At 45.9% G+C, this 23713-nt stretch overlaps 1 protein-coding gene across 8 annotated transcripts in view; it reads right to left on the minus strand.

Annotated features, from left to right (window-relative positions):
- The window catches only part of FHOD3 (formin homology 2 domain containing 3), a 455751-nt gene that overhangs the window by 162453 nt on the left and 269585 nt on the right, over nt 1–23713 (minus strand). For all 8 annotated transcript variants that reach the window (XM_034996005.1, XM_034996004.1, XM_034996003.1 and 5 more), the window contains exons 7-8: nt 13787–13898; nt 5909–6003 (exon numbers count right to left, since the gene is read on the minus strand). In XM_034996005.1, the coding sequence (XP_034851896.1) occupies nt 5909–6003; nt 13787–13898 (207 nt within the window). The remainder of the gene's footprint in view (nt 1–5908; nt 6004–13786; nt 13899–23713) is intronic.

Consider the following 23713-nt stretch of genomic DNA (forward strand, 5'->3'; position numbering starts at 1 on the left):
AAAAGCAGGTTTAGGCATTTCCAGAGCTCAGAGACTAGGAGAGAGATTATCCTGCACCCAAAGAAGAAGCAAGCCACCATGAGTTCTCCAGCTGCAAGGAAATGAGCTCTGCCAACAAACACAAAAGCTTGGAAGAGGATCCCAAGCCTCAGACCAGATTCCAGTCCTCGTCGACACCTTGACTACTGCTTTGTGAGCCTCTGAGCAGAGGACCCAGCTAGGCAGTGCCTGGAGCCTGTCCCGTGGAAACTGTGTTGTTTTAAGCTGCTAAATTTGTGGTAATTTGTTACATGGCAATAGAAAACTAACATGCTCAGTGATTAGAAACTCCTGTTAGGATCAATCTACCAAACAGCTGAAGTTATAACAATGTCATGATTCTTTTTTCTTTCAATTTGGTAGGCCTTCCCCTGGGTCTATGAAATTTAGGAAAACGTGAGAAATTTCAAAGCAGCAACCAAGAGACAAAAAGATAACCCAAGGGGTGAGAAAAGCTGACTTCTCTTTGAATTCTGTGTCTCTTAAAAGAAGGTTGATCTCTCAGACAGGCCTTCTGCTCAGAACCGGAGGGACCCTCGAGGTGATTTACTGCAAGCCCTTATCTCCTGAGTCGGGAAGATGAGGCCTGGGGAGCGAAGGGGTTTGCCTGAGGGAACGAGAAGTTCCTGCAGACCTGGGGCAGAAGCCTCGCCTCTCACACGCTCATGCTTTTGCACAAATTATTCTGGCCTGGAATTCCAAACACAGGTCTTTACTCCCTATTTCATTGCCTTTGTACTTCCAAAAGCCCTACATATAGATTTCAAAACTATTCTGAACTCAGAAGAGAAAAGACCAACACTGTCTTAAGAACATTCACAGCACCAACTTTTCCAACGCTTCTATTTGGGGGCTATTAATAATTGGAAAGAATGTCTATTCATAACCCAAATAATGGCTTTTTCCTTTCAATGCTGAACAAAGAGGACACAACTTACTGCTATTGAGATCAGAAAGGAGTGAAAAATAACAGGGATGGGATAACTTAATTATTCAGGGGCCACCAGCAAGGACCCAGAACAGGAGGCTGTGAACCAGTCAGACTCCGTAATAAACAGGTGCTCACCCCTAAGGGGCCAAGCACAAAAGAACATGCCAGAGCCTGCAGGTGCCAGGTAAAGCAGCATCTCTGCATTAGCAGACAACAGTCCCCTGAGTGGTCCCTGGCTCCTGACCAAAGCGAACAAGTATGCAGCCTTTCAAAGAATCTTATCATCAGAACAATCCATCTTCTGGTTTTAGTGAAAATCCTTGAACCTGTTAAAAGATGAGGAAAAGGAAACCGGATTCCAAAGCCAGGGCAGGGCTGGTGAATGGAGGTGCCCTGATTGGGGCCTCTGCCAAATTCTCCATTTGAGGAACCTAGGTGAGTTGACATTTAGTGTTGGATTTAAAACTTCCTACTCAACTGTGTGGGGGCCACGATGGGCCACAGAGGGGCCTCCTCACCTCTTCTTTCCCTTCGCTTTTTCTTTCCTCTTTTCCCTGCTGAGAGTCAACTGCAGTTCTTACCAAAATTTCCAGGGGGTTAAATTCCAGGACCTAATTCCCATTGCCTTAGCAAGCCCAACCATGATGAGCGGGGGGGGGTTCTATTAATTAAACAATTAGGTTCAAAGAACTGAACAGACTCAGGGAGAGTTGCTCAATAATAGGTCCAAAAGCGAGGGTATTAAGAGGTCATCTGTCATTTCCACCATGAAAATTTGGGCTAGAGCCAAGCCCACGTACACCCCCTTCCATGTGTAGCTGCAGGGGAGATGGCCTTTGCCACCAACAAATACAGGTGCTTTTCTCCAGTTGCAGGGGAAGAGGACTCTCCATCCTAGAAACACATTCACCTATTTTCAGCTGATTCTCTAACATGCTCAGCTAATTGTGCCATGCCCCCACCACTCCCTGGGTCCTGTCCTCCCATTTCTACCCTGACACCTCACGGCTAAACTGCCTCCTCCTGACAAAAGTGGCAGCTCCCCCCGAGAAGTCTGTGAGGCAAACATCTCCTGATGCCTTCACTTCCAGATGACTCTCATGACCCGCCCCCCCCTTCCTGCTTTCTCTCAGACCTCGTCTTGCCAGGACGGGTGACACGTCAATCTTCCCAAGCATCTCTCCCAGGGAGAAATTTCTGTCCTAAAAGACATTTCTTTCCCTCTCCTGGGTTCTCACTGATTGCATCAGATCTTTCTTATAGGATGCAACCAGTGTGGCAAATGCCTGCACACAAATTTTCAGAGCAACATTATTTGTGAAATCCAAAAGCTGTAAAAACCCATCTCCTTCAGTGGGAGGATCCACTGTGGTGTAGCTATGTAACAGAATATGACGCAGCGGCAGAAAGGAACACTATTAATACCCTCAGTAACAGATCAGCCTCCAAGGCATTATGCTGAGTGAGAGAAGCCAGCCTCAAAGGGTCACCTCTACCCTGTATGGTTCTCTCTGACACTGATGAAATGACAAAACTATAGTGCTAGAGAATGGTTGTCAGGGGTAGGAAGAGGGAATCAGGAGATCACTATAAATGGCTAACATGAGGGAGATCTGGGGGAAGATGGGAATGTTCTATATCCTAACTCTGAAGGTTATGCATAGCTATACAAGTTTTACAACTGACACAGCTGAGTTTTTTGTTTTTTGGTTTTTTTTTTTTTTTTTTTTTTTTTTACAAGTTTCTGGGATGGTAATTAACAAATGAAATGTAAAAACAAAGGCGAATACTCAGCATGAATCCCATCCAGGTTACTTACCCCCCTTCCCTGAAAGCTCCAAGCCAGTCTCACAATAACAGTAATACCTCTTGTGACTCATGCCCTCTCATCTGCCTCTTCCTATTCTATAAGGTGGTCAGTACCTGAGCCTCTCAAAGTGGGGGGTTCCCACGGAGGGGATTTCAGCTGGATCAAGACAGTGCATCATAGAACATCAGCTTGCAGGATGAGAAATGGTTAGTTTCTGATGTTCCTTCAGATCTGACAACACAGGGTCAGGGGTTAGGAGCAGGAATGGGGGGGATTAGTCTGGACCTTGGAAACCCCCCATTAATGTCCCTGTTTAACAAAGAGAGCAAATGCCAGTCTCAGAACCCTAAGCAGGCTAAAATGTAGCACTCTTGTTTTGTCATAAAAATGTTCATATTTCGAATTCCATGTTATTGGTCCATCTTTCATTTTGTTGAAAGAAAGCTTAGACAAGCAATATAATAATTGCCCAGATTTCAGAGTCTGAATTTTTTCCAGACCCATATTAACATTTCAATTTATTTTTTTCTTTGTTTGGAATCTCAGAAGATTTTACTCACTGGGGCAATAAACAGGCCTAACATTCACCAAAGGAAAACAAACCCAGGGTGGGTGCCAGTGGTTAATCTGACCTTTTTTGAGGAAAGGATGACATTTAGAGTAACGTCCATAGGACCTTCCTCGACTTCCCCTGAGCCAGAACTAATAAAAGATGAGACAGAACTGCCAGAAGAGAAAGAGTAAGCGAGGAATTCCTGGACATTAAATGCCATCTGATGCCAAGGAGAATGTGACACGCGCTGGGTCCTTGCCAGTGACTGGCAGCAGACTGCCCACACACACCCGCGGACGCTGCGGGGACCATCAGAACCGCCCAGCGCTGCCTCCACCAATAGGATGGGTAGCATTACAATGGAAAACCCCAGGCAAGAGGGAAAAGTCCATTTTTGCTGAAGTCCACGGTTTCCAAAACAATGTCACTGACTGAAAACGACAGGAAATAGATGACCTTAATCTTAAAAAGCAACAACAGAAAATTGCTTTAAAATTGCAAGGTAAAATCAACTCACAAAGACATCTGAAAACATAAATAGAATTCTTAGGGTTATCCTACAGAAAAGTACTGCCCATCCCTCACCAGGACTGTAGAAGAATTTCGTGGGTCCTCATCGACAGATGGCATTTCATTAAAAAGCAATCCCTGCCAATGAGACCCGGGGGGGAAAATGTTTGTTGTTTTACTATATATTTCTTTTCATCTTAATAGCTTTAATGTCCTTCATGTTTCCACTGGGTTCTTAATATATTGAGGATTGTATAATTTTCTGCCCTATTGTTTGCAATTTCCCAATTTGCCACTTGCCCTTAGCATTTGTTTGTGGTTTTCATTTTACAAATAAGATCCTTTTATAGTTTTATGCAGTGAAACATTTCAAAAGTCCTTCCCTTTGGATTCTTTTTGACAGGTTTGATGAGTAACATACTCTTCACCTACCAGAGACAAATTAATCTTCACCTCTACTTCGCGTTTTTCTACTGTCTGATGTGTTACGCTGAACTCTAACCTGTCTGAAATTCATTTCAGTATCTGTCAAAGGACGTATTTGTTTATTTCCATTTAGCACACCCCCGTCCGCAATCATGAATGACGCTAAGCCATCCCTACTGACAGCAATCCTAGGGGGAGTTGTCCTGTGCGGTGAGGTCTGTCTCAGAGGTCCTCTGCCCCCATCATCTGTCTGCTGAGGAAAGAGCCAGGACCGCATTGTTTTAATCCTTAGAGTTTGCACAACCGTTTAATATCTAATAGAAATTACTTCTCATAATGCTTTGTACTAATGTGTCCCCAGTTCATCAGGGGAAATGTTTCTCTAGTTGTACTTCATGAAGAGATTCTGAAGCTTCTCTGAAGAACCACCCATCACTGCAATTGGTACTGTAGGCCTATGCCCAGCCACCTGCAGAGGAAAGGCAGGACCATGGGGTGGTTACTGTGATTCCTGAGGTCTAGGGCAGAGCCATCTGAAGGACATACCCCCCTCCAACCGCAGTTTTAAGGAGAAAGGGACTGCGGTCCCAAGAGTGGGCTGTCCCAGGGCAGCATGGGGTCAGCACCCTCTCCAGGGAAGGATCCTTAAGACGACTACTGCCCTCCAAGCTGGTGACCAGGAGGGATGGGCTGGGAGGGAGGAGAGCACAAGGGTGATATCACCTTCATAAAAGGAGGATGGGACCCGCCCCCAGCAGTCAGAATTCAATAAGCGGTGGAACAAGAGTGCCTTCATTTCTCCTGGACTGTAAGCTATTTTCGTAGGGTAAAACTTGCGGATTTATATTCTTTTTAAAAAAATTATTTGAGAGAGAGAGGAAAAGAGCAAGCACACATGAGCAAGGGGAGGGCAGAGGGAGAGGGAGAGAGGGAGAGAAGGAGAGAGGGAGGGGGGGGAGAGAGAGAGAGAGAGAGAGAGAGAGAATCTTAAGTAGACTTTGTGCTGAGCATGGAGCCCGACACGAGGCTCGATCCCATGACCGTGAGACCATGACCTGAGCAGAAACCAAGAGTCGGATCTTTAACCGACTGAGCCTCCCAGGAGCCGCAAAACTTGCTAAATTATATTCTTAAGGAAAAATGTTTTTAAGGGGACATCCTGATCGGAAAAGTAATCATTCTCACTGTCATCTCTCTGGTTAAGCCAGCCGAAATGTACTTCCTCACAGTTTGGGAGACGAGAAGTCTGACAGCAAAGTGTCAGCGGGGCCATGCTCTGTCTGAAGGCTCTAGAGGAGGATCCTTCTCTGCCTCATCCTACATTGGCTGTTGGCAATCCTTGGCATTCCTTGGCTAACAGATGTATCACTCCAATCTCTGCCTTGGTCTTCACACAGCTGTCTTCCTCAAATACATGTGCATACATCATCTTCCCTCTCTGTGTGTCTCTTTTCCTCTTCTTCTAAGGACACCAGTCATGTGGGATTACAGCCCACCTTAATGAACTCATCTTACCTTGATTATATCTGTGAAGACCCTATTTCTAAACTAGGTCACATTCACAGATATTCATAGCGCTTAAGACTTCAACATATCTGTTAAGGGGACATAATTCAACCCTTAACGATCATCAACCAACCTTGTTCACTAAAGTCATCGCATAAACCAGCAGCTCTGTGTCGACCCCATCTTTTTCCTCCAGGATTTCCATGATATTTGACCAGGGTTTGACTCCTAGGAGTAAAGAAAAAATCATTAGAAACAACAAGTCAATGCTTCTTATCCAACTCATATCACAGTTTATCCAAAGATTTATCACCCAACGATGGCAGTGTCTTTCAGTCACCAAATTTCAAAGCATAACACTATCCTTAGGGTGGACGTCAACATGCTTCTAATTTGGCAATAATAAGCCACGTCATTCTCATCCACTTGAAAATGTATACTCTCTATTGTCAGCATGGCTATAGATTTGCTTCAAAGTTCCCTTTATATTAAATCTGTAATTTGAAAAAATCCATTCATATGCATTTCGCTCTCTGAGCATGGAAACACTTGATAAATACTCTCTGTATGTCCACCAGCATGTTATGCTCTGATCTCCTGCAAGGAAGGGGGACGTGGGAGATCTTTACATTCGCTCAAACAGTAGACTTCAAGAAATACCAGTGAAACCTCTGTTAGCAAACATTTCAAGAACAGAGGTATATTACCTCTATTCAATCCAGGCACAAATACTGCTTAAGTATCAACAGGGTACAAAGAACCGGGTTCTTGGTGAAGAGAGGGCAGGAAAACCCAGCACATTCAGGACTGCCATGCCAAGGCCAAGGTCACAAAGGGGATACAAAACCTGGACACGATTTCCTACGTCTGAGATAAACATTTGAAGTGGAAATATTGCCTCTCCCTTGGCATGGCGGAATGGACATGAAGCTCCTTCCTGCTCTCTCTATAAAGATCGCAAAGGGACAGTGCTTATTTTTGCTGATAAGAGTAAATTCCGAAATACTGTAAAATCAGTGGCTTCCAAATGCAGGTTCTTGAATGAGTTATGTCAGAGCTGATCTGCTGGCCTTGAGAACAAAGCTCCCCAAGGACCGCAGTGATCTCGTTCTTATTTCCTTGTTCTTAGCACAGTGTCTGGCACATAACAGGTCTGAATAGTAAGCGGAGATCTTTGAGAGGGCATAAAGTGGGTTAAGCTGGAAGTTTTTTAAGATTTTATTCATTTATTTGAGTGAGAGAGAGAGTGTACAAGAAGGGGGAGAGGGAGAGGCAGAAGCAGACTCCCACTGAGCCAGGAGCCCGAGGTGGGGCTCGATCTTAGGACCTGGAGATCATGACCGGAGCCTAAGGCAGACGCCCAACCATCTAAGCCACCCAGGTACCCAGGCTGGAGCACTTTTAAAAGAGCCAGAGGACAAATGCACACAGTAAGAGAAGGAAGGAGGTCAGGAGAATTTTAAAAAGGCACAGGGACCTACTATATGATGTTAAGAAAACACATATAGTTTAATATAGAGGTCTGCGGGCTCTCCTAGCTAGCAAACAGAAAGCCTCTCCTTGGGCAAAATTGCCCAGTTGGTCAGAACTAGGCAAGCTTCTCTAACCCTTTCTAACTCCAAACACAAACACAGGATCCTTTGCCTGCTAACTGCTGACATACCTCCTGGCTGATATTTACCATCAAACTGTTCTGAAATCCACACCTGTTCTTCAAACCCCAGCAAAGGAACTCTTTCTGCCCTCATGACAGTCCATGTGGTCAGTAGATCTTGAGTCTCACTGTCAGGTGCAGTTCGAGCACTCCAAGTACTTCTGCTATGTTTTTTTTGTTTGTTTGTTTGTTTGTTTGTTTAAGATTTTATTTATTTGCGAGAGAGAGAATGAGAAACAGAGAACATGAGAGGGAGGAGGGTCAGAGGGAGAAGCAGACTCCCTGCTGAGCAGGGAGCCTGATGTGGGACTCAATCCCGGGACTCCAGGATCATGACCTGAGCCGAAGGCAGTCGCTTAACCAACTGAGCCACCCAGGTGCCCTACTTCTGCTATGTTTAGGACAAGCGCAACTGGTATTATTCACACTCCGCACCCAACCTCAGCATAAAACACGGGTTCTAGTGGGTTATCCACGTATGGTTACGAGGGAGACTGCAGGAGATAACGCTGAAAAGCATTTCCAATGGTGCTAATGGGCCCAGACAGCTTTCTGGTTGCATACTTTGGAGCCAAAGATGCCAAACAGGGCCCGGGGAAGGAAAGGTCAAGAAGCAAAGGTGGGTTTTCCTGAGAGAGGGAAGTGTAGCCAGACCATCTCCTCTCTCTCACAGACATACTCGTGTGCACACCATTTAATCCTTTATAATGAACACACTCAAACACTGGCTTAATTTAATTGAAAAATGTGTTCTACAGCTGTGATATCTGATTACCTTTTAAAGATTTCAAAGCCGGGAAACTTGCATATATTCCTGCACTGTTGAGATGAATGTTTACTCTTCTTTGATTGTTTTGGGACCAGAAAATGGGAAACATTTAAAAGCAAGAAGGTGAAGGGGAGGAAACATTTTGGTGCAAACAGCCTTGGCAGTGCTCAAGCTGGCCCATGGGAAGCACCAGCTGCTCAACTTGCCCAGGAGCTGCACCTGCTGCAACTAAATGGTCCAGGTCAACCCCACCCCCCAACCTCCGCTTGCTCCATACAGTGTGTGTGTGTGTGTGCGGGTGTGTGAATCCGTGTGTGTGTGTAGGGGGGTGGGTCCTGTATTAGAATCATAAACCATATGACCTGACGCCCCAAAGAACTGGAATGAACAGGGGCTCAGGAAATGCATCTACATAGGAGTGACCGTGTCAACCTTGGAGAATCCCGGGAGGTGTCAGGGAGATAAAGCACTTTGTCTCTTTGCCCCAGCGCTCATGAAGTACATGAGGAGACAATAATTTCCTGAATCATGACCTTCTGTCTGTCTCCAGCTCCACCCCCAGACACTGGCTCTGTGAGTAGAGCCTCCAGGAGAGCCCGTTTTTCCTCTGATGTTTCAAGCACATAGTTGGCATTTAAATATTTATTGAATAAATGAGTTTTGTATGAAAAATACTTGGCACAGTGTCCGGTACGTAACAGGCGCTTGAATGTCAGTAGCTGTAATTGTCATGGTGGCGGGTGGCTGTGTGACACCCAGGCTTACCCAACCGGCTTCTACACGCTCCCAGGCAGGTCCCCTCTTCCTGCCAAACCGCAGGGCCTCTCTCTCAACCCAGAAGAAGCAAGCGCACCAGACAGGACTCAATGCGTTCTCCCTCTGACCTTCCTCCTAGGTCTCTGTGGTAACTGCTCCCCTCCAAAGAAAGATATTTAGCCCGGGGCGCCTGGGTGGCTCAGTCGTTAAGCGTCTGCCTTCAGCTCAGGTCATGATCCCGGGGTCCTGGGATCGAGCCCCGCATCGGGCTCCCTGCTCTGCGGGAAGCCTGCTTCTCCCTCTCCCACTCCCCCTGCTTGTGTTCCCTCTCTCGCTGTATCTCTCTCTGTCAAATAAATAAAATCTTTTAAAAAAATAATAATAGGGCGCCTGGGTGGCTCAGTCGTTAAGCGTCTGCCTTTGGCTCAGGTCATGGTCCCAGGGTCCTGGGATCGAGCCTCGCATCGGGCTCCCTGCTCTGCGGGAAGCCTGCTTCTCCCTTTCCCACTCCCGCTGCTTGTGTTCCCTCTCTCGCTGTCAAATAAATAAAATCTTAAAAAAAAAAGAGAGAAAGATATTTAGCCCAAGGCCTCGTACACGGGGTGATCTAACACTCCATCAGAAGGGCAGCATGTTTCATGTCTTTCTACGTGACTGTCAGACGCACTTATGCATCCTTCTGCTATAGATAACCATGGAAACAGAGCTGGAGTTTCATCACCTAACTTCCACCATGCTCTGGGAGCGCTGCACAGATCACTGTATCCTCGAGCAGAAGTCAGAGACGGGATAGCTTCAAAGGATGGCTGGATTTGCCTCCCTTGTCTATCATGTGTGATCAACACGTTTAGGAATGATGTCAGAGCTCATTACCTCACATCCCAGTGAAAATGGAACTTCTCCAAAAGCAGTGCTGACCCCAAAAGCACTTGCTGACCCAAGTGCCGACTCAAGATTTATGACTGAAATTTCAAAATAAATTCCCCAGTCTGGTCACCAGCCCCACCCTCTCTCTGAGAGGCAGACCCATTCTGTCAGGGGGAAGGGCACCTCTCCAGGGGAGCAGAGGGTTCGGTTCTCAACCAGTTTCCTGCCAACCCCCACAGGGACAGTCTCAATGAAAGGGAGCCTCTGTTGATGGCAAGATGACAGAGCCAGGCCCTCTCACAGGTGCCTGTCCACACTCGCGGCCCTTCTCTCTTCCTGGCACACCCTGGCCACCAGGATGGGAAAGTGACCCGAAGACGCCAGGAAAGAGGTGACGGAGCAGGAGCTCGGATGCTGGGCCACTCTCAGGACACTAGTGCCGGTCCACCTCTCCATTCCAGCCCCTGAGCAAACGGGCCGACCGCCTGGCTCAGAGGGGGCATATTTCATGTTACTTAATTCGTAGTTATTAGTCCCTATGATGGACTTAGAGCCCTGAGCTTCTGTCCCTGCTCCACTCCACCCCAGCTGGCCCACTCCTGGCAAAAGGGCAAACCATCCACACTCACAGAACGCACCCTTCTGGGTAACCCCTGTGCAGCCTGCATGGTCTTTATAAAGCAACCAGACCAATTTGTTCTGGACTTCATCCGCTGTAGGTGGTGGTCATTTTAGAGGACTCCTACCTTATTTGTTGGTTTTCTTTGCTGATTATTTAAATCTGACAGTTTTCATCATCCAAAAGAATTCCTTTCTATTAAAAAAAAAAAAACAAAACCCTGGGGCACCTGGGTGGCTCAGTCGTTAAGCGTCTGCCTTCAGCTCAGGTCATGATCCCAGGGTCCTGGGATCGAGTCCCGTATCAGGCTCCCTGCTCAGCGGGAAGCCTGCTTCTCCCTCTCCCACTCCCCTTGCTTGTATTCCCTCTCTCACTGTGTCTCTCTCTGTCAAATAAATAAATAAATAATCTTTAAAAAAAAAAAAAACAAAAAACCCAGATCTATACTTCAGCATGCCCATTCTCTACCCTAGCCCACAGAGGAATGGATCTGAAGCCACTTTGAGGAGTAAAATTTATGGCTTATTTATAAACTTGTACACCAACGGACATGCTCCGTTGGCCCTCAGTCACCTCTGGCACCTCTCTCTAGCCCTTCACCCAGCTAGAGGGAAATGAAGAGCTGCTTCTAAACCAGCCAGGTGGAAACCCACCTGGGCGTCACGGTGCTCTCTGCAGAGCACCATGACATATTTAGATATTTAAATCCATCATAGGGCTCAGGAACAATTTAGCAGTAAAATAGGATGATGTTATATGTATGCATTATAAAATCACAGCCAAGACCACACATGTCCACAGAGAAACATGCTATTGAACCACATGATAGGCTATGTCTGAGTTTTTCCATTAGTGCTGCTTTTTATTCAGCTGCCTAGCACTCAGTAGCAGACAGATGCAGTAGCTGCCAAGAAGTTAAGAAATTTTATAGGCAAAGCCATCAAGTTGAGAAAACAATCCATTAGCTACCTTTTTTTTTTTTTAACAAATTGGGAAAAGATGGCCATCGTTTTGTCTTGGGAGAGACACTGAAGATGGCAGAGAGCCTCTGGCTGAGCTGGTCGATGGAGTCTCAGATGTGGGTACCAAGTCCTGGGTTATCTCAGGATCACTCCTCTAACCAAGCCCCCCACCAAAAAAAAAAAAAAAACCACACCCTTTATAGACTGTGAAGTCCAAGGAGGGAGATTCTAAACTCCCAACTCAATAAGCCAAAGGAGGACCCCAAGGCCGTGAGAAGGCTTATCCCTTAAATGCAGCCCCCATGAGAAGGGCCCATGGGTTACCCGAAATTTAGGACAGGAAAACAAGAAGTCCATCAACTGTCCTCAAGTAATCCCCAGAGTTGGGGGATGGAGTATGACCTCTCCAAGGACCAATAAAATGGTCTGCCTCTGTCTTCCCATATACTCACCTTTGGCCCTAAACTTCATTAATTGGCCTTGGAAACACAAACCCTGGTTTCTGAGGAACTGGCTGTCTTCATTAAGGATTCTCAGCTGGCCCCATAATCTGCTCTTGGCCATAAGAGATTTAAAATGTGGCACCAGATGGAAACATGCTGTGGTAGAAAGAAACACACAGGCCTGCCCTGGTCTGCAATCCATCTTCCAGATTCAAGGCCCCTGTCCACACACGAGGGGGTGTCTCTCTCACAACTCCCCACCCCTCAGGCACAAGCCTAGAGTTACCTCCAGCCTGCGATCCACCATGCCTGGTGCTGACATCTGCCTGTGCATTCATGGGCAACGTATGAGAGCTCAATTTATGGCCCAGGGTGGCTTTCATTAACTTACATGCAAACTGTCGAAGTAACCAGTGAGCTACTTTCTTTCACCTTTGGATTCAGCACTAGAAGGTGGGTCTCAGTGCAATGCTGAGTCAGAGATACAAATGGTTTGAATCAAAGAATGCTATCTAGGCCCCTTGTTTTTGACAGTTGTATCTGGGCTGTTTTGTGCATAAGCACAGAAACACATACGTGAAACTGTAATGAAATATACCAATATACCAACGTGTTAACAATTATTTCTGCCTGCTGAGATTAGAGATGATTTGTTATGGTCTTCCTTTATACTTTTTTCCCCAATTTTCTACAGAGTATTAGTGTTATAAAAAGAAAAAAAAAATGTTATCAAGTTTTGGTTCTTCTTTGGGTCTTTGTGGGGAGGATAGTGGTAATGATAACATCCTACTGGAGAACAAACCCCTAAATTTTTTTAAAAGGACAAAACCAAAAGCTCCTAACATTTTAGCTTCAGGCTTCACAATATCATAGGGGCCACAGCATGTTACACACTAAACCAAATCCAAAGGCCTGTATGGAAGGCCTGCCTGCCGTGGGCCAGCCAGGCGCTGGGACACCAAGAGGAGAGCCAAAGACCCTGCCGCCCTCCAGCGGGGCACACGCTCGTGGGAAGCATCAATGACAACAACACAGCAGAGAAGGGGACATTCAGGGCTCACAGTGCATGTGATTGACCCAAGCTAGGGAAGGGGCAGTGCAGGCCAGGTGGGAGGTGGGGGTGGCAGGTGGACAGGGGCTGGATGGTGAAGGGTCAATTGCAGGGTTTGGACCTAATTCTGTAGGCACTGGGAAGCCACTGGCAGGGAACCAATGTGACCAAATTTGTGTTTCAGAAGAATCTGCCGATAGCAGAGGTGAGGGTAGCACTTTGGGGAGGTGAGGGATGCCAGGTGAAGGTTGGAGAGGGCCCCCAGTAGAGGGGTATGAGATTAGAGGGAAGGAATGGAGAACATTCAAGGAACACCTAAGGGTCAGAGCCAATAAAGCGTGTGTGAGAAGAGTAGAGAAAAGAGCCACAGTGACCGGGACAAAATGGGAAAGGGGAGAAGGAGCTGGTTCTCTGGGTTCAGTGGAGGGGGCTAGGGACAGGGCATAAACGTAAGCTCAGGGTCTGACCTGACCTGGGTAAGCCTATGAGTGCTGTTCTTTGCACTGTTTTTGTTTTTGTAAGATTCTATTTATTTATTTGACAGAGAGAGACACAGCGAGAGAGGGAACACAAGCAGGGGAAGTGGGAGAGGGAGAAGCAGGCTCCCCGCTGAGCAGGGAGCCCGATGCGGGGCTCGATCCCAGGACCCTGAGATCATGAGCTGAGCCGAAGGCAGACACTTAACAACTGAGCCACCCGGGCGCCCCTGTTCTTTGCACTGTTAAACCATGTTCCATCCCTGATCTTTGTGTACTTACAATTCTAAAAAATAAGTTTCCAACAGCAGGGAGTCTGCACAAAGGGAATTCTGTTTCGAACGTGTTAAAAACGGGAGCCCCCCTCCAGCCGACATGTCCACCTTGCTGTAATAGTGGGTGCAGACCGCTTACCCCTTTTTGTGTCCACAGCAGAGACAGCCTGGATCAGAAGAGGTGCATTTGATTCGGAGTACTCCACAAAGACGAGCAGCAGCTTCAGGGCTGTCTTCACCACCAGCCGGAACTACCCAGAAAAGAGAAAAGCATCATGCAGCTGTGGACGGTCTGCGTGCACCTGAAGGCAGGCTGGCCCCCATGCTTGCTTTGGCCTGGGGAACTCTTCTCCGTGAGTACACAGATTCCTTTGCCGGATGCCTCAGAAGCAGGAATTAGTATTATCTTCACTGCACAGATCAGGAAGCTGAGGCTCCAACTATCCCGCCCACAGCCAGAAATAGAACCAGATTTCGAACCCAGGGCCTCTGGCTCCAGAGCTCACACCCTGTCATCTCTCAACAAACAAGGTAGCACTTGCCACGTCGGTTGCTTCATTTTATCCAGACTAGAGCACTATGAGGTAGGAACCATCACAATTCTCGTTTTTCCAGTAAGGAAGCAAGCACAGCAAGGTAAAGGACTTGCCCAAAGCCACACCACTGAGCTGAGGCAAGCAGGAATCTGAACCAAGCCCCGTCCTGCTGGGCCCAGGACACAGCCTTTGTGAGGAGCCACCCATAGCCCAGGGGCCTTCCATCACACAGGCCACAGGTTACCCACCCAGAGAAATTCCCAAGCCTCCCAGCTGAAGCTTCGCTAGCTGGGGGCTACCTGTGTAGGGGGGTTATCAGGTCACCTCCTGCCCCATCCCCCCAGGTGCTGCTACTGCAACTCATTACCCATAGTCTCCTTCCCTGAGTCCCGCCTTCCAAGAACCCCCTTCTAAAGGAACTCACCCACCAACTCTCTCCTGGAAATGGGTTCAAATCATGCACCTAAGAAATAAGGAGCCTGCTCTGGGCTACCATCCCAGCCCCAGCCATTTGCTTGGCAATGCCCTGCCCCCATAGACAGTAACACTTCCAAGGGGAGGGGGGCTGATCTGCATCGTGTCCTGTCTGCAGGACCCAGAACTGCATTTGGCATGGAGTGAGCTCTGCGATGTCTGCTCACTGAATGAATGAATCAGTTAATGACCAGTCAATGCACGACCCCTTGACTCCATCACCTTGGTTATGCAGAATCAGCTCCAGGTTCTCCATTTGCAGCCCAAGGAAGACCCAGGCCCTCCCGGAGGCAAGAGCTCACATCAAAATACTAGGGACACATGTAGATTTCACAAGGAACTTGGAGCATCGTGCACCCTACTGTGAATAGTATCAAAACATCACCCATATCAAGTCATTTCCCCAAAGTCATGCGAACACCTCGACCCCCTTGCCCTTTCTCCTGTGGCATACTTCCCTAGTAAACTCTCTTCTCCTTGACTCCACATCTCTCTCCAGCCAGTGCCTTGGTTCTCAGCTCCCCTTTATAGGAAGACTTCTCAAAAGGATTGCCACATTCCCTGCCTCTACTTCCTCACTTCCCACGGACTCTTCAACCCAATCTGATAGGGCTTCTATCACCATCATGCAAATTAAATTTCTCCTGTTAGGGTTGTCAATGGCCTCCATGTTGTCAAATCCAATGGTTGCTTCTCTGCTCACTGCAACCCCCAACAGCACATGACACAATTGCTCCCTCCAAGAACAGTTCCCTGTCACTATGGTTGACCCCATTCTCCAACCTGAGCGGCCACTTCTTTGCTGGTTCCTTCTAGGGTACTCAACCTTTAGGTGGGGGAAGGCCTTAGAATTCACTGCTGCATTTTTTCCTTCTCTTACCATACACTCTCTCTAGGTAAGTCCATCCAGTCTCTTGGTTTTAAATTCTATCTATGACTCAATGCTAACTGTTGCACCCCAGGCCTGACCAAACTCCTGGGCTCTGACACCCACCTGACCCCTGACATTGCTACTCATATGCTAACAAGCACCTCAAATTCAGGTGGCCAGAAGAGAACCCTTGATCTCACATGGGCTCATTTCATCCCACCTACCATCCCAGCCTGTTCCCTCCACTCCCCATGTCAGCACAAGGTCCCGCCACACACTGAGTGGCCAGTGGGGTCACCCTGCACTTTTCTCACCGGGGCCCCTCCACAATCATACTGAAGACAAGCAGTGCGTTGGGCTTCCATCCTCACCGTTATGTCCTTACCGCCCTGAAAATGGAATTCTTTAGAGGGCTCTAAACTCTTTAGAGGGTTTTTACCTGCATAACTTGAGTCCTGCATTCAGTCCTCTGCTCCCATACTAGGAACAGACTGAATTCCAGAGTATTTTTTTCAACCACAAGGTTGGGGGCAGAAGGGGAAGGCAAGGCATAATGAACTGCTCTATCTTTGTATGTTTAGAACTGTAGACAGTTCTTCAAGTAAATAAAACAACCTAGCAAGCCCAGGCAACTTCCTCAGTGGGAGGACTATTATTAAGTAGATTAAGCCTTCTCAGTGCCTTCCTGGACAAGATCCTGGCTGGTGCCCACCCCACTCCTCCCATGAGCTGGTCTCAGTGGGGGGGGGGGGTGCGCCTTGTGCCCCTCTCATTAAGGTTCTTCCTGAGCATCTCTGTGGTCACAAGATCTTGGGCAACACAGTCCCAGGGACCCAGAACCCCCTAGCCATTCTCCCTCATGAGGCTAATTTAAAAAAAAACAAATCCATGGTTTTCTAGCAAAGTCTTTTTTTATTGGTCTCAACATGTCTATTCATGTCTGCTTCTCCTTTGTTGTAAAGGCTGTTTGGAGCTCTTTTGTATTTTTATTAAAAAAAAAAAAAATCCCAAACTCTTTTGATTCATGATTTTAGGCTTCTATTGAGCCTAAGTTTACATTTATGTGTGTTTAGAAGCCTTACTATGTGAAATTAACAAACACGTTCAACAGTTAAACTACTTTAGAGAAAAGGGCAGAATGTGAATTTATGGAAATGCATGGTACTAATTGCAAGCATGTCCTAACTAATCACCAAGTATGTCCAGCAGGACTCCTCCCCAGAAATACCTTATTAGCATTACTGTAGAGACTTGAAAGTAATACAAGCACATTACTTTAGAAGGTTTCTACATCAACCCTGATTTATCCAGAAATCATTTAATTTGATGCCCACAAGTATCTGGAATGCAGTCAAAACCCTCCAAAGCCTTGGAACAGCCACAGCGGAGGCCACACACCCATTCCTCCAAGTCTAAACATGCTGCTCATCGCAAAGCTCTTAAAAATCCACCCTTGGTGCCATTGCACTGATCTGAGACACATTCGAACAGGAAGGGCAAAGGAGGTTGCCAGCCCATGTCCACCGGGAAGGGACAAACCACAGGACAGCAAAAGACCAGAGACGCAGGCCCGGTGTGGCAGCAAGAGCAAGGGCCACAAATGAGGGAGCTAGGGGCAAGCTACACGGGGGCCAGCACACACACCACAGCCCGGCTCCACCGCTGAAGGCTCCTCCAGGGGACAAGGCAGTGTCCCTCCCATGTGAACTGTTGGATTGTCAGCTCTGCCTGGTGCTGCCTCCTGTTCTGATGACAGGTTTCACTGCAATGATTTACAGGCTCAAACATACGCCCATCTGTCTACACCAAGGAAAGTCAGTAAGAATTGATTCTCGTTCTGAAGGTACATCAATCTCATGGGAAGGGAGAGCGACCAGTCATAAAGAAGTACAGGGCAAAAAGGAGTCAGTCTCAGAAGCAGTGGTGCAAAGCCAAGTGGGCAAATTCCTCACATCTGGAGACTTCTGAGTGGCCACCTGCTAAGGCCACTGCAGAAGAAATACTGAACCTGGATGGTGGTGCAATGGCTGACCCCGTTTAAGGTCCCTCCCATCCCAAGAGGCTGTGCTGCTTCTTTCAACAAGATCGAGGGCTTTCCAGATGCACAGCACCCAACAGGGTTCTGTGAGGGGATAACAAAGCCATGGTCCTGACTTCACAGACATGGTCGTCTCCCTGCTGAGAGAGGACTGAGAATACCTCCACACTCCACAACTGAGTGTTCTCTGTACTAGAAGACCTCAGAGCCAGGTTGCTGAGGACAGAGAGCACTTGCCAGAAGATAGCCCTGACAGTGGGGAGGGAGAGTCAATAGAAACGGCTTGGAGCTGATCCAGCTGCCTGTGGGTTTCCATGGAAGAGAAAAGCTGGGTGACAGCCTTTGGGTTCATGCTCCCACAAATAATCCCACTTCCTTAGGGCTAGAGGAAACACGCCGGGGGTCTAGAGTCAGCCCTTGAGCTACACGTTCCCTGCCTTTTACATAATTACATTCTAGGGAATACTAGTATTCTATTTTAACACTAGTCCATTATAATAAATTATGCTTTATATTGCTTTAAACCATGTAGCTAAATCACAGTATTTAACAGGACTCTGAGACCACCCCTTTGTTATGAGGGAAGGACAAGAACACGCAGCCAGCTGTGAATTGTGTTTCTCTTAAGTATTTAGCACGCTTTGGGGGCCACTGGGCTGAGCTTTACTTTCTGCTTCAACTATCATTTTGCACTCCATTCTTACTCAGCATAAAAGAGAGGCCACCAGCCTTCAGAGGAACAGAGATGCCTTTTGACGGAGGGATGTAATGTTTGTCGGGTCAAGCCTCAGTCCAGGGATTGAGCCTCCAGATTCCATAAACAACTTGGGGATCCAATGTGGCCTCCATGCCAGGGAGGCTGAGGCTGAGGGAGGGGTGGCAGGATACCATCAACATAGCACTTTGCCTTTTTTTTTTTTTTTCTTTTCTGGGCCAACCCACAGAAAGAGCATGGTGTCAGTGGTACAGAACCCGGGTATCTGGGTTTTTGATAAAATGCAAGTACCAGATGTATGGAAAAGGAATAAAAGCCAGTTTCTCAATAATCTTGCACATTAGAGCAAACTGGAACTGCCTTCATGTTTTATTGTACTTAGAGAAACACAAGAACTATACTTAGAAGGTCAAATATGCTGCTTATTAAGTAGAAATAAAAGTATTCCAAAAAAAACTCCAAATTCCTACTCTTCTAAAAATTCAACAACCATAAAAAGAAAACAATTTCCAAACCTCAGGATTTAAATTACAAAGGAAGTTAGAAAAACATGCTTCATTCTATTTGTTTCATTTTCCACTAAAAAAGCATAAATATATGTTCTAGAAGTAGATGCTGGTTATTAAAGCTGAATTAGAAATTGGTAAGGTAACTGACTTATAAAGCTTTGCCACACTGTTTACCAGCTTACCAGAACTAACAATATACTGAGTATTTTAACAACAACAAAGAGCCAAGTGACTAAAGACAGTTACTTTTAAGACCTTCTCATTTTAACGCTTTATTTCAATGACATACCCTTAAGCTCAGAATTCCTGAGCAAGCAGCTCAGAACGGGCCCTAAAGCATTTGTAACTGCTTATCAAACAGTCCAACAGATACCTCAGGGTTTGAGGTATCCCATTTTAAGATACTGTCTGCAAAATGAGATGGGTCTGGTCAGAAATCAAGTGTGGGCCTAAACAGATGACCTGAGTACAGAACTCTGGGCTATGGCTTTGCAGGCATCTGGCATGGGGTGGGGGGAGATGCATGGAGACCAGGGTTGGCACACCTGCCAGGACAGGAAGTGACCTGCACCAAAGCCATGAGCTATGGCCTCAGGGCCTGATGGCCGACCTGCTTATGACCTAATGGAATTCGCAAAAAGGGAACCAAACTATATTTGTGATTCATGTAGTAGCCAAGTGTGAGTCTGGGAACCACTTAAGGATTTCCTAGTTAGTGGAGAGGAAATCTTGCAGGATAGAACATACAGCAGAGTATTCAGAAATACTTAAATATCAATTTTAAAAATGCTACAGATGAACATTTTCTTTCCATTGAGATAAAATTCTGGGGTTCAGCAAGAGGTTTTCTTTAGAGAACAATGGATAAAAGTGGGCAAGGCCAGAAGATACCCACTTTGCTAACTTTCCTTTAGGATATTCCATGTAATTATGAGGAGTTGGATGATAACAGGTAACACAGATCCACTCTGTTATTATTAACTAAGGAATAGCAAAAACTCGGCACTAAAATACTGCCTTAAAGAACACCCTGGTAATATTTACAAAATGAAGGCGAGAAATCAACAGGGTTGGGTCCTTGTCCAGTTAGTGACATCCCCATTTTCAGATGCAAAGTCTCGTGTTCTAGAAGGCTACCCAACTTGTCACATGACTCATTTCTGAAGAAAGTCAAAGGAAGACACAAAGGCCAATCTGACTCTTTCTACTGTACTATGGGGAGCCCCATCTTTCCCTCTGATGCAAAAACTTAAGCCTTGGGGAAATGAGACAAATACGCTCTTGTGAGCTATAACCAAGGTTAAAGAATTTTCCTAAGCAAATAATCAGCCCTGGAAACGCAACAGAGGACAACTAAGCCTGAGGAATGGTGAATACGAATTGAAAATGTGAACAGGGCAGAAGGGTCAAAGCCCCACCCCCTGCTCCTGTTTCATGGGGATCTTGCCTATGTAAACTAGGAAGCTACTATTCTGTTTATCAACAAGCCTCTTGAGAGTTATGGTTCCTACCACAAATCAGCTCCCTGAAGCGGATCATCTCAGAGTGGATTGAAGAAGTTGCTGTCCACCCCTGAGGCTGGAGACACATTCTGGACCATAGGGTCCTCTCAGCATACAGGCTCCCATAAGGTCTGGCTCAAATCTCTGGTCTCTCCCCTTGACATCTTCCTAAAATAATAACGAGTGAAACTATTTCTTCTTCTTTTTTTTTTTTTCTTCCACTGAGATTATCCTCATATGGGGCGTCCAAGAAATCACACGGGTGAGAATTCGTTTTCTGGCTGTATGTAGCCAAGTAACCATCAAGACAGTGATAACCCTTTGTACCCACCATCCCTTTAACACAAATATTACTTGAACATGCCATTAAAACTTGCATAATTTTTTAAATCTTAAAAATGAAACACTGAAAATAGGGAAAAATATTCAAACACCACCTCATTCGCTATGTTTTTATGAAGTTAGTAACAAAGCTCTTTAAATCGAAACAATTCTATTAATATGAGAAAAGCCAAATGAATTACAGTCCATTTCTATGACTATTACATAGGTTTTAATGTTTTACTGTAATAACACAGGAAAATGCTTGTAATATAGAGTTAACTATGTAAGAAAGATTCCAAAGATGAGAGGAAAATGTACAATGTTAATGTTTAAATCTATATAGAAGTATTTCAGGTGATTTTGACTTTTTTTGTATTTCTAAAGTTTTATACAAAGAGAATATTACTCTTTTGATCATAAAAAAAATCAGTGAAAGTTTTAAAAACCCCAAGTCCCCACCCCTGTTATCAAGAAACTAAGCAATCAACAGAACCAGATTTAACTCAATGTTGCAATTCTATAATTCACAATGATCAGTATGTTAACTCTGGTGGAAAAGGTGGACAATGTGCATGAACAGATGAGAAATTTCAGGGAAGGGAAACTAGAAAGGGTCAGATGGAAATGTTAGAAATAAAAAGCATTGTAAAAGAGATGAAGAATATATTTCGCAAGTTCATCAGGAAGACTCAAATAGCTGGGCAAAGAATCAGGTAACTTGATAAGTCAACAGAAATTGACCACAATGCAACAGAGGAAAAGAGAGTGAATCAGTTTTAACCATGCAAAGCATATCTTTATGCAACATTTTAAAGCCTAAAACTTTCCCTTCCTGGACAGAAGTTAGATGCAAGAACATCTTAACAAGCATCCTACTGAAGGTAAAATGATTCTAATGAAGGCACACAATCACCATTTCCTCAAGTGAGGATCCAGAGATGCAGACATTAAAAACCTTGGAAAATTATGTACCTCAAACAATGGTACATAGGATGTTCCCCTAGAGTGAGAACAGGAATTCAGATAATGTCTTCTCAACATGGCAACTCTATTTCAGTTTCTACATTTGAACATGTTAATATGATCCCTCATGATACTAATAAGAATAAGTGAGCATAATATTTGTCGTTCTGAGATTTTTACAACACAGGCACCTCAAACAATGCAAAGTTAATGTCCCCATTTTCAGAAAAAGGATTACCGATGAAATGGAAAATTGATATCCCACACTTTATTAAACCCTCTATTGATCCCTGGCAATATGCTCCAAAGGCTTTCTGGATGAATGTCTTATAAGCACTTAGAAAAGAGAAGGAAACACCTGGGACCAGCAGTTTTCAGGTGAGCAGGTTTTGGCAAGCTGAGCATATCTCCCTTTTTTAAACAGGAAGTTGGTAGAAGTTTTGGGAAAAGTGAGGTTAGCTCACAACACTGGGCACTTATGTGCAGCTACGATAATCAGTGTTTTACATATTCTCCACTATTACTTTCATTCCCATTTTATAGATTATTATCCCCATTCTATAGATGAAAAAATAATCCACCCAAAGGATCACACAAGTGTATTTGGTCTCAGAGCTCCACACTTAACAGCAGATGCAGCATACCTTGACTTTGGCCTTAGAACTCGATGAAGAAATGAGGCTAGAATATGATCAGAGGTGGGTGCCTTCCCACTAACTGCACCAAAACGGCCTTAAAATGACTGATGAGTGTCAACCCGCAAGCTTCGTTCATCGGCTTAAGCATTCCTTGCCTATATCGACATTTTGGTTAATGACAAAGAAGCTCTGCTTATTAAATTTATATTAAATAAAACTAGAATTAACAGTTAACGTGATGAATGGCCAAAGCAAAATGCAAACTAATCTTGAGGCCAGAACTCTGACCTGATACCAGTGGGAACAAATGCAAAGCCCTGCATTTAGGTGTAAGTCAATCACGGAGATACAGAGTAGAAGAAACTAGCAAAATGGCTGTGTAACCAACCAACCCACCCAACCCCTGGGAGGTTTCGTACATTATCAGTCTGAGGAGCGCCAGCTCCCAGGGCAGCTGCTGCAAAACCTAATGAATCCAAAGTGGGATTTGTGGGAAGAGGACACTGTCTGCAGGATGTGATGTCGCCAAGGACTTTCTGTGGAAGCCATCAAGTTTAGCTCGGACAGGATGATATGTTTGATGGCCTTTAAATACTCAAAGAGCTTCCGGGGGGAAGTGAGGGTGTGTTGTTCCAAACAGCAAGCAGCGCATAGTGTGCTTAATATCAGAGAGGTGGACGCAGGTCCCAGGAAGGCAGGCTTCCCACCAATTCCAGGGTCCAGCAGTGGTGCTCCCTCTGCCTCTAGAAGGATCAGGAAGGTGGCTGGTGAATATAAGGAACATCTTGAACAAGACTTTGCCATCTCTTCAAGGCCAGGGTTCTGTTTCATATTCTGTGACTCAAAAAGAGCCTCAGCTCTCACTCCCACGTGGGGCATCTGTACGGATCACACAGCAGTGACATGCCAATGACCCGAGACCAAAGAGCTCCCTGAATCTCCTCTCCTCTTCCTGGAGCAACTGAGAACATGGATGCCCTGGCTTAGCCCTCCTTGTGGACACGACCTTCACCTCAAAACCAAGGTGCCGAAGTTCTCCTGCCGATGAATCCCAATATCCTACTTCTTCATTCCTGCCAGAGGCCATACTGGATTCTTGGCTGCCCTGACTCAACACTGTGACCCTATCTTTGATTCCCGCTTTTATGTATCCATATCCAGAACCCCAAACCTACGAGGCTTTTCCTCAAAATATCCCCATGTTTCCATGATTCTGTTTCCACAGCAACTTGTGCCTAGGTATCACCACCTCACAGTTTCGGTAGTGTCCAAGCATGCCTGTCCCCACCCAGCAAGAAGAAGCCTAGAGATCTGTGATCAGCACCCTGGGGCACAGCTGAGAAAAATTAGATTCCATGGGGCTGACGGAAAAATGGAGACAGCAGGGTGAGCCAAGGTGGACAGCCATCCAGAGAGTGCAGATTCCGTGACTGCATCCGAGGCATCCCTGGAGAACCCACAGGAGGTGGGGGCCCTGGGGCCTCCCCGATGGACCA

This window comes from Mirounga leonina, unplaced genomic scaffold, assembly GCF_011800145.1.
Source record: "Mirounga leonina isolate KUSES-001 unplaced genomic scaffold, KU_Mleo_1.0 Mir_93, whole genome shotgun sequence".
In the NCBI taxonomy this organism is placed as follows: domain Eukaryota; kingdom Metazoa; phylum Chordata; class Mammalia; order Carnivora; family Phocidae; genus Mirounga; species Mirounga leonina.